Source organism: Salmo salar, chromosome 29 (assembly GCF_965601325.2).
Source record: "Salmo salar chromosome 29, fSalSal1, whole genome shotgun sequence".
Taxonomy (NCBI): Eukaryota; Metazoa; Chordata; class Actinopteri; order Salmoniformes; family Salmonidae; genus Salmo; species Salmo salar.
In genome coordinates, this window is record NC_138319.1 from 13,431,772 (window position 1) to 13,442,739 (window position 10,968).

The 10,968-nt window shown below is 43.8% G+C and overlaps 1 protein-coding gene across 1 annotated transcript in view; it reads left to right on the top strand.

Annotated features, from left to right (window-relative positions):
- Window positions 1-10,013, top strand: part of smchd1 (structural maintenance of chromosomes flexible hinge domain containing 1) — a 41,039-nt gene extending 31,026 nt beyond the window's left edge. The window contains exons 34-47 of the mRNA XM_014180770.3: window positions 1,321-1,382; window positions 1,719-1,806; window positions 2,085-2,216; window positions 4,116-4,271; window positions 4,400-4,532; window positions 5,024-5,143; window positions 5,818-5,903; window positions 6,068-6,190; window positions 6,377-6,561; window positions 6,736-6,848; window positions 7,922-7,992; window positions 8,310-8,484; window positions 9,075-9,233; window positions 9,440-10,013. Of these exons, the coding sequence (XP_014036245.2) occupies window positions 1,321-1,382; window positions 1,719-1,806; window positions 2,085-2,216; window positions 4,116-4,271; window positions 4,400-4,532; window positions 5,024-5,143; window positions 5,818-5,903; window positions 6,068-6,190; window positions 6,377-6,561; window positions 6,736-6,848; window positions 7,922-7,992; window positions 8,310-8,484; window positions 9,075-9,233; window positions 9,440-9,561 (1,725 nt within the window). The 3' untranslated portion in view covers window positions 9,562-10,013. The remainder of the gene's footprint in view (window positions 1-1,320; window positions 1,383-1,718; window positions 1,807-2,084; window positions 2,217-4,115; window positions 4,272-4,399; window positions 4,533-5,023; window positions 5,144-5,817; window positions 5,904-6,067; window positions 6,191-6,376; window positions 6,562-6,735; window positions 6,849-7,921; window positions 7,993-8,309; window positions 8,485-9,074; window positions 9,234-9,439) is intronic.
- The last annotated feature ends 955 nt before the right edge of the window (window positions 10,014-10,968 follow it).

A 10,968-nucleotide genomic window follows, 5' to 3' on the forward strand; every position in this document is an offset into this window, starting at 1 on the left:
GGGTTGCATATAATCGCTTAGGTACACGTTGCTCCAACCATAAACATCAATGCCTTTCTTAAAATCAATACACAAGTATATATTTTTAAACCTGCATATTTAGTTAATATTGCCTGCTAAGATGAATGTATTTTAACTAGGGAAAATGTGTCACTTGTCTTGCAAACAGAGTCAGGGTATATGCAGCAGTTTGGGCCGCCTGGCTCGTTGCGAACTAATTTGCCCGAATTATGACATAACATTGAAGGTTGTGCAATGTAACAGGAATATTTAGACTTAGGGATGCCACCCGTTAGATAAAATACGGAACGGTTCCGTATTTCACTGACAAGAAAAACGTTTTGTTTTTCGAGATGATAGTTTCCGGATTCGACCATATTAATGACCTAAGGCTCGTATTTGTGTGTTTATTATATTATAATTAAGTCTATGATTTGATAGAGCAGTCTGACTGAGCGGTGGTAGGCAGCAGCAGGCTCGTAAGCATTCATTCAAACAGCACTTTAGTGCGTTTTGCCAGCAGCTCTTCGCTGTGCTTCAAGCATTGCACTGTTTATGACTTCAAGCCTATCAACTCCCAAGATTAGGCTGGTGTAACCGACGTGAAATGGCTAGCTAGTTAGTGGGGTGCGTGCTAATAGCGTTTCAAACGTCACTCGCTCTGAGACTTGGAGTAGTTGTTCCCCTTGCTCTGCATGGGTAACGTTGCTTCGAGGGTGGCTGTTGTCGATGTGTCCCTGGTTCGAGCCCAGGTAGTAGCGAGGAGAGGGACGGAAGCTATACTGTTACACTGGCAATACTAAAGTGCCTATAAGAACATCCAATAGTCAAAGGTATATGAAATACAAATCGTATAGAGAGAAATAGTCCTATAATTCCTATAATAACTACAACCTAAAACATCTTACCTGGGAATATTGAAGACTCATGTTATAAGGAACCACCAGCTTTCATATGTTTTCATGTTCTGAGCAAGGAACTTACACGTTAGCTTTTTTTACATGGCACATATTGCACTTTTACTTTCTTCTCCAACACTTTGTTTTTGCATTATTTAAACCAAATAGAACATGTTTCATTATTTATTTGAGGCTAAATTGATAGTATTTATGTATTATATTAAGTTAAAATAAGTGTTCATTCAGTATTGTTGTAATTGTTAAATCTGCCGATTTTTAATCGGTATCTGCTTTTTTTGGTCCTCCAAGCATCGGCGTTGAAAAATCATAATCGGTCGACCTCTAATAAATACATGCATGCATGCATACATAAAAAGGGATGGCAATAACGAATACTCATTGTGTTCATGCTTTTCTTAAGGCTGCCCAACTGAAATGCAGCAAACCCATGGAAGACGAAAAGGCGGACCGTTTTCACTTCAGGTAACCAATAGTTTTATATTCGTACGCAGCTTGTGCTGGGTACTTGTAGTACTAGGATCAAGGTATTTCCTCTCCTGCCTAAAATGTCTTTAGAGAGACACCCCACAAATTGCAAAGCAGCGGTTGGCCGCGGTGTGTTAGCAATCACCTGATGGGTGGCAATTCAAATGTGGAATTATTGGGAAATTAACATATAATGGTAACTGATATTCTGGTCAGAGGTTATGGCCACTTCATGGTGTCTCATCTCTTAGGTGTATCAACACAAATATTTGTTTATTAACCTTTATTCAACACAAAGGTGATGTTGTAAAATGATTCATTTTCATCTAACAGAGACAAAGTCATCCCAGACCATGTCGGGAAGTACACCATCCAGTTTGTGCTGTGTGTTGACAAGACTAAAGGGCTGTGGAGTCACCAGGTGAGTTCAACATCAACCAGATGGCTTAGAGCCATAAACCCACTCCTCACAGACAACCTATTTCCAGACACCCCCAACTGGCTTTGAGTGAAACACGTACACGTGGATGTGGTCTCTGCTCTCCAAATTGGTCTCCTGTTAATCTTATGTAGAAGAAATGTCTCATGTCCAGTGGCTGTATGTCCATAGGTCTGTATGTCCAAAGGCCCCGTAGGTCATTATTTTGGGCTACTTGTAGAACTATGATAATCACGTCTCTCTTTCCTGCCCTCGCCTAGTATGTCATAAATGTTGTACCCAACGATCCTGTCAAATTGGCCCCAGACCTGCAGCCACCAACCCCAGTGGTGGTTAACAACAACGTCCTTGACAGTCGGATTCTGGTGGAGGACATGTCTCTGAAATTAATGGTGAGCTGATGAGATCCTCTGGCCAGCGACAGTCATGAATCACTAAACATAGGATTAGTGAAGAAAAAAAGCCAACTTGACTGACTAAGCAATAGAGCAAAACAAAGCATGTTTGCAGTCTATTAATGGTTCAAATATGTTCTATCATTTTTGGTGACTAAGCCTAACTGAGACCATATAAAGTGCCTTCGGAAAGTATTCAGACCCCTTGACTTTTTCCACATTTTGTTACGTTACAGCCTTATTCTAAAATGCTTTTTTTTTTTTTATGATCCTCAGCAATCTACACAAAATACCCCATAATGACAATTTGTTTTCCAAATGTATTAAAAATAAAGAACTGAAATACCTTATTAACATAAATATTCTGACCCTTTGCTATGACACTCAGTTGAGCTCAGGTGCATCATGTTTCCATTGATCATCCTTGAGATGTTTCTACAACTTGATTGGAGTCCACCTGTGGTAAATTCAATTGATTGGACATGATTTGGAAAGGCGCACACCTGTCTATATAAGGTCCCACAGTTGACAGTGCATGTCAGAGCAAAAACCAAGCCATGAGGTTGAAGGAATTGTCCCTAGAGCTCCAAGACAGGATTGTGTCGTGGCACAGATCTGGGGAAAGGTACCCAACATTTCTGCAGCATTGAAGGTCCCCAAGAACACAGCGGCCTCCATCATTCTTAACTGGAAGAAGTTTTGAACCCCCAAGACTCTTCCTAGAGCTGGCCGCCCGGCCAAACTGAACAATTGGGGGAAAGGATCTTGGTCAGGGCGGTGACCAAGAACCCAATGGTAACTCTGACAGAGCTCCAGAGTTCCTCTGTGGAGATGGGAGAACCTTCCAGAAGGACAACCATCTCTGCAGCACTCCACCAATCAGGCCTTTATGATAGTGGCCAGACTGAGGCCACTCCTCAGTAAAAGGCACATGACGGCCCGCTTGGAGTTTGGCAAAAGGCCCCTAAAGACTCTCAGACCATGAGAAACAAGATTCTCTGGTCTGATGAAACCAAGATATAACTCTTTGGCCTACATGCCAAGTGTCACGTCTGTAGGAAACCTGGCACCATTCCTACAGTGAAACGTGGTGGCAGCATCATGCTGTGGGGATGTTTTTCAGTGGCAGGGACTGGAAGACTAGTCAGGATTGAGGTAAAGATAAACAGAGCAAAGTACATAGATATCCTTGATGAAAACCTACTCCAGAGCACTCAGGACCTCTGACTGGGGTGAAGGTTTACCTTCCAACAGGACAACGACCCTAAGCACACAGCCAAGACAACGCAGGAGGGGCTTCAGGACAAGTCTCTTAATGTCCTTGAGTGGCCCAGCCAGAGCCTGGACTTGAACCCGATCAAACATCTCTGGACAGGCCTGAAAATAGCTGTGCAGCAACGCTCTGCATCCAACCTGACCGAGCTTGAGAGGCTCTGCAGAGAAAGAGAAGAATGGGAGAAACTCCCCAAATACAGATGTGCCAAACTTGTAGCGTCATACCCAAGAACACTCAAGGATGTAATCGCTGCCAAAGGTGCTTCAACAAAATACTGAGTAAAGGGTCTGAATACTTATGGAAATGTGATATGTATATATTTAAATTTAATCCATTTTAGAATAAGGCTGTAACATAAAATGTGGAAAAAGTCAAGCGGTCTGAATACTTTCCGAAGGCACTGTAAATAGAATCACTAGAAAGGAAATAGAACCTCTGACCATGGCAATTTGGCCTCGTTGACTTGAATAGTTATCCTCGATTTTATTCATGTGCATGTATGGCTTTTAAGTTTTATGTGTGCTTGTTTTTTAAAATGGTCGAATTAATAAACTAAACTAGGGATTCCCATTCCAGTGATATTATTTCTGTGGCTGATGGTTTGTGTTGCTTCCCTCCAGGATATTTATAATAACTCAGCGGGGCTGGAGCTGAGTGGGAAGGTGGTGGTGACCATTAAGAGCGCCAAAGGCTCCAGTGACAAAAACCTGCCTCTCTTTGAGGGCAAAGCCAAGAGCCTGCAGTTTAGCCTGGCTAATGGAGAGGCCCAAATCACTGTGAGTGGGGTGGTGGTGCATTTGTAGAACGTCTTTGTGCTAACCATAAGTTTGCATTGTATACATCTTTTTTTGAAAACGCACAACATTTTAACTTCTTTCTCTCTCCATTTCTCTCTCTCTTCTAGAATCTGTCCATCATGGAGAACAGTCCTGGTCAGGATGGGAATGAGTATGTCTTGTTCTTCAGACCTTCCGTCCCAGGGTATGGCCCCAAAAATCCCCTGGCAGCGTTTGAGCTTCCCTTCCGCTTCTACAACGGTTAGGTCTTACATTTTCATTTTTAAATTGTGACATCGCATCAATATCAGTTTGACATTTTAATAGCATAAGTTTTGCCTCCCATCTAAAAGTGGTTGACACACTGTGATCATGAGTGTCCAGCCATCTTAAAGGGACATTTCACTCGTAATAATAATTCAGACCTCAAAAGTAGAATGTTAAGAAATGTCCACATTCTAGGCCATCTGTTTTGGCGATCCAGCTATGTGTCTCAATCACAAAGGAACGGAAAAGATGAGCAATGTATTTGATGCTTGTCTTTTCCATTTGTGTTGGGTGGAGGCATACAGCTGACTTGACACAACTTATGCCTAGGAACGTGGATTCATCCAAACATTAGACTACTTTTCAGATCTGAAAATGTAAGGGAAGTTTAGATTTGAAAGTGCAATATTCCTTTTAAAGACCAGTCTCTTGGCTCCTGGAGCAGTGTGTCAGGTGATCCTGACTGTCTTCCTGTCCACTACTAGATGTGGAGAACAGGAAGCAGATGTCTGAACTGACCAAGAAGAAGGACCAGCTCAAACAGACCGTTGATATCTACAGGAGTCTGTTTGACACCAACAGGCAACTCATCACTGAGCTCAGTAGTAGGTGTTGCATTTCAAACGTGTTACAAAACTGGTTGTTTGGATCCTGGATGCTGATTGAACGAGCCGTTCCAAGCCGTTCTGTATAAAAAGGCACACGAGGCAGTGTTGTATCGTGAATAGTCACAGGTAAATGCCGTTGTTCAGCCCGACGCGATAGCCAGTTTTATAATCATGGACATATCCAAGTAAATGCCAATAATGAAAATGCACCTAGTGAACTATCAGTCCAGGTTCAATGTTTGACGTGACTGAGATAGCTGAAGTTGGCTGGCTAGCTAGCAAGCGACAAGAACGTTGTCCAACCTGCGTAGCAACCATTTTGTTTAGAGCAGACTCATTTTTGGATAGTTGCATAGCAACTATCCAAAAATGAACGACTGAGGCGCGTCTGACCAAAAGAACTAACAACCAAATTTTTGTCCGGACTATATTTTCTGGTGGAAGAATGAAATTGACTTATAAAAAATTATGTTTTAATGAAATTATGGAATTCATTTGAATATGTTTAACAGTCGGTCCAAACGACGCCATTTACCTGTGACTGTATTCATGATATAGCACTGCCTCTTGTGCCTTATTGCTTAACTATGTCAACTGAGATGCAGGAAGGAATGGAAACTACCAGTTTGGTTACCAAACTGTCAATGTTTTAAACATTTGTCTTGCTACAGATCAGGTGCGCAACGCCACCAACAAGGAGAGTCACTTGAAATCCGAGCTCATGAAGAATGGCATGGCTGTAGCACAACTGTCATCTGTGAGTATTGGATTATACCCACGTTCTCCCACTGACAAAGACCACAGATACTCGACCCCCACACCCCCCACCCCACTCCCATCCACAAGACTGTCACTGTGCTATGCATGATGAGTGCACTCTGAAGTTGAAACGTTTGACGGCTCCATTCGGTGTTTCTACAGATCCCAGCGATCGACGAAGTCATCGGTCAGAAGACGGCTGATGTGGAGAAGATGAAACTCCAGACGCGGAGAGTCTGCTCCATGCCCGATCCCTTCAGGGGCAACCCTGACGTCCTGGGAAAAGTAAAGCCGACGAAACACATATTACTCTGTCTGGCTCCCAAATGGCACCCTATTCCCTATCATGTGCCATTTGGGAGCCGGACCCTGTCACTGCAGCTTTCTTATGCTTCAGCCGAAGTAGTGGTTAATTGGTGAAGGACGGTATGTGGTGTGTTCCCAGAATCTCACCCACTGTCTCTGATGCAGATTGGCCACCTGGCGCTGGTGGAGGACAACGACGTGGCCACGGTCATCTCCTGGCACCTCTTGGGGGACATTGACTGTGTGGTCACCATGACAACGGTGGCGGCACGGAGGATCTATGACGACACCCAGGGGAAGCAGCAGGTCATGCCCCTGGACACGGTGTTCTGGAAGAACAACAGCAGCAGGTGAACACGCACACCTTTACACTCAAAACAGCATGCAATTGTTCCTTCCTTTCCAGTAGTTAGCCTCCTACAGTTATTAGTCTGGGACCTGTGTCGTGTGAGGTTCTTTGAGCTCTGTTTCATTGTTCTCAAAGGTGTTCATGCTTTAGTGATCTGTACTTGTTTCTTTTCCAGACCCTTGCCCCACAAAAGGAGGGACGGTCAGGACAGCTTTCGTCCCATTGGGAACCCTGTGTTTGCCCGAGACCTCCTCATTTTCCCAGAGAATGCAGAGAACTGCCAGATAGGCGAGTCAGTCTTCTTTTTCAGAATTTCTCTTTGGATCAAATATTCCCCAATATGTAACAAACACACACACACACACACACACACACACACCACCCCCCCTTAATATAATTGTTTAGTTGTGCCTAAGCATGAGTGGTTTCTATGCAGTTCCAGAAGCTTGTCTGTCTCTTCCTTCCTGGTCTCCGTGTTTATCAAGTGTCTCAGACTTGTGATCTAGGATCAGTTTAGCCTTTTCAAACATAATGAATAAGATGATATGGAGACCAGGGGCCTGATCCTAGATCAGCACTCCTACTCTGAGCTGTGTGTTTGTGGTTGTTAGGGTAGTTCCTCCCCTGGCCCTTCACTCTCTCTCGCCCGCCTGCGTTTGGGGGCTAAACGGTTCCAGACGGAACCCCAGGCTCTTGCCTCACGGGGCAGTTATAGCATCCCTCCCTGGGGGGGCTCTGCTACTGGAGCTGAAATTGGACCACAGCCTTTCACTATAAAAATCATTATACATCATGATGCTGTTTGTGTAATTTAAAGGATTAAACATGCATGATGACAAACTTTTGTTATTTTTCCTCTTAGATTTCTGTATTTCCAGATTTGGGACTGATTTCATAATGAGGGCTCTTAGAACGTAAAACTGTTCCTTCTTTACATGTTATGCTTCTCTCGGGCTTCCGCTTATAAGAGTTTTTTGTCGGTGTGTGACATCAACTGAAATGGTTCAAACCTTTAAAGAAGGAAAGGAGAGCCGCACACTCTAGGAGATCAGATGCAATAATTGAATCATAATAACCATTTCGACAGAACTTTTTTTTAAGTGTTCTATTCCGCTAGTCAGCACCTTGCCTAAACAGGTGGGGGGGTTTTCGCCTCCAAATAAAACCTTTTAAGAACCTGAGTTTATTTACCCTCTATAGAAACAGTTGTATAATATCATACACCCATTTGTCTTTAGCCAAATAATGGAACATGTTTCACGAACAGTAAAAGTAGGAGCTTTAGTGATCAGTTTCGTGTAATACTCTGGTGAATACATATGTAACTAGCCTTTAAATAATCATCTCTTGTTTCCCTGCAGTGTTCGGAAACCTCCTTGGAGACACCATTTTGACGGATGACCTGGACTCTGCTAACCACTACAGGAGGGGGGTGAGTCAGGCCAGGCATGCTGCCTTAACCAAGCCATCTGTAACACCCTGACCAAGTAGTGGTCTAGTTTAAAGCCTTTGCCTGGGAGATCTGGGGTGTATTCATTAGTGCACACTGTAGCAAAATGTTTCCGGGTCAGAAACAGTTTTCAACGAAAACTAGTTTTTATTGCACAAATTCAGGGGTTTATTCGTTTTGACGGAGACCGCGGCAAACGGTTGCTAAACATTTTGCAACTGAATATCAAAATATGAGTATGTTTTCGATGTATTTTCCTGTTTTGAAAATTGGGTCTTGTTGTTTTTTGTTTTGGCCAGGTGGTCCAGAGCAAGATGCCATGCCCCACCCTCCTGACCCGGCAGGGCGACAGGATCCGCAGCAACGGCAAGTTTGGGGGCTTGCAGAACAAAGCCCCTCCAATAGAGAGACTGCGTGGCCAGGTGTTCGGCGCACCCCTCCCCAAGGACTACCACACCTTTATGGGCCAGATTGGTCAGTGACTGGATTTTACTTCTGTTTGTGTGTGTGCATTTCCTAGCATAGTATCATTCATATGTAATGTATGTATGTATGTATGTATGTATGTATGTATGTATGTATGTATGTATGTATGTATGTATGTACAAAGGCCTCCCGAGTGGCACAGTGGTCTAAGGCACTGAATCGCAGTGCTTGCTGTGCCACTAGAGATTCTGGGTTCAAGTCCAGCCTCTGTCGCCGCGACCGGGAGACCCATGGGGCGGCGCACAATTTGGCCCAGCGTCATCCGGGTTAGAAGGTTTGGCCGGCAGGGATGTCCTTGTCCCATTGCGCACTAGCGACTCCTGTGGCTGGCCGCAGTGCACGCTGACACGGTCGCCAGGTGTACAGTGTTTCCTCTGACACATTGGTGTGGCTGGCTTCCGGGTTAAGCGGGCATTGTGTCAAGAAGCAGTGCGGCTTGGTTGTGTTTTGGAGGACGCACAGCTCTCGACCTTGTCCTCTCCCGAGTCTGTACGGGAGTTGCGGCCAAGACTGTAACTACCAATTGGTTACCATGAAAAAGGGCAAAAAAATATAGATGCCTTTGCCCCTGTTTGCAGACCTACTCCAGCAGTACCGGTTGGCCATGGAAAAGAGCAGACAGGTGAAGGAGGACTTTGACGGCCACATGCAATACCTGAAGTCACCTGAGATGGTGCAGAAAGAAGAGGAGATGGATGAGCAGGAGAAGCAGCTCAAAGACATCGAGACAAAGCTTGGTACGTGTATATGATGAGGGATACATTTCGACACTGTAATGAACTTTTTTCAAATATTAAAGCACATTTCTCACACTAAGGCCCTAAAGAGCATTGTTAGGTGACCCCTATATTATTTTCCTGTCGCTTTGTGTTAATCTGTGAGTGATTTACTTTGCTATTTGTTCAAATGTGAAAGGTATGTTGTCGGTTGTGTTTTTGTACAGCCAGTACTCCAGTTCGGACACCTTCCGCCATTGGGGGGAAACGGAGTCTTGACAAGGCCGGAGAATCGTCCGGTATGGTAACCAAGAGGACGAGGCGGAAGTTATTAAAACAAGACTATTGATTTCCCTTTTTTTGAGCAACATAAATGTCCGTTATCAATTCCATTTGACATGTACAGCAGAGTGTTGTACCATGCCATCTACATTATGTCTGAGTCTGAAGAGTTAGTCTCTTAATGCATTTTCATTCAGTTGTTCAGCAGGTTGGTGTTTTTTTTAGTTAACACATTTAAACGTAGATGGCAGCAATAGGAAATGACCAGTATTTAGATTTACTTTATTTCTTTTTGTCCAGTTCACAATGAACTGTGTTTTGAGAGGGAAGGAAGGTTTTGGACAATGTACAAAGATTTATTTAATTTTTTATAAAAAAAAATATTTTATAAATGTGTTTTCACTAATGAATTTGGTGTGTTTGTGAAAATTCTACAAGATATATGTTTTGAATGAATCCGTATTTGGCTGACTGATGCTAAAGTGACCTCAAACTATAAAAATAAAGAGTTGCACACCATATATGAACTCCCAGTAATTTATTGGGTAAATCGCCCAACGTTTCGGCATCACTGTGCCTTCTTTAGGGTAATGTCATGAATGCATGAACCAGGTTATGTAGACTGTGTAATTAGTGCAACCAATGTTAATAGTGATGGGGTGTGCTGTAATTAAGTTAATTAGAATTGAGTGAAACTGTTAAACAATAGTTTATGGCATTAAAAAATGTGGCCCTTTTTCAGGACCCTGTCTTTCAAAGATGATTCGTAAAAATCTAAACTTCACAGATCTTCATTGTAAAGGGTTTAAACACTGTTTCCGATGCTTGTTCAATGAACCATAAACAATTAATGAACATGCACCTGTGGAATGGTCGACACTAACAGCTTACAGATGGTAGGCAATTAGGGTCACAATTATGAAACCTTAGGACACTAAAGAGGCCTTTCTACTGACTCTGAAAAACACCAAAAAAGATGCCCAGGGTCCTTGCTCATCTGCGTGAACGTACCTTAGGCACGCTGCAAGGAGGTATGAGGACTGCAGATGTGGCCAGGGCAATAAATTGTAATGTCTGTACTGCGAGACGCCTAAGACAGCGTTACAGGATGGACAGCTGATCGTCCTCGCAGTGGCAGACCACGTGTAACAACACCTGCACAGGATCGGTACATCCGAACATCAAACCTGTGGGACAGGTGCAGGATGGCCACAACTGCCCGAGTTACACCAGGAACGCACAATCCCTCCATCAGTGCTCAGACTGTCCGGAATAGGCTGAGAGAGGCTGGAATGAGGGCTTGTAGGCCTGTTGGTAGGCAAGTCTTCACCAGACATCACTGGCAACAACGTCGCCTATGGGCACAAACCCACCGTCGCTGGACCAGAGAGGACTGGCAAAAAGTGCTCTTCACCGACAGGTCGCGGGTAAGTCTCACCAGGTTGGATTTGAGTTTTATCGTTGAAGGAATGAG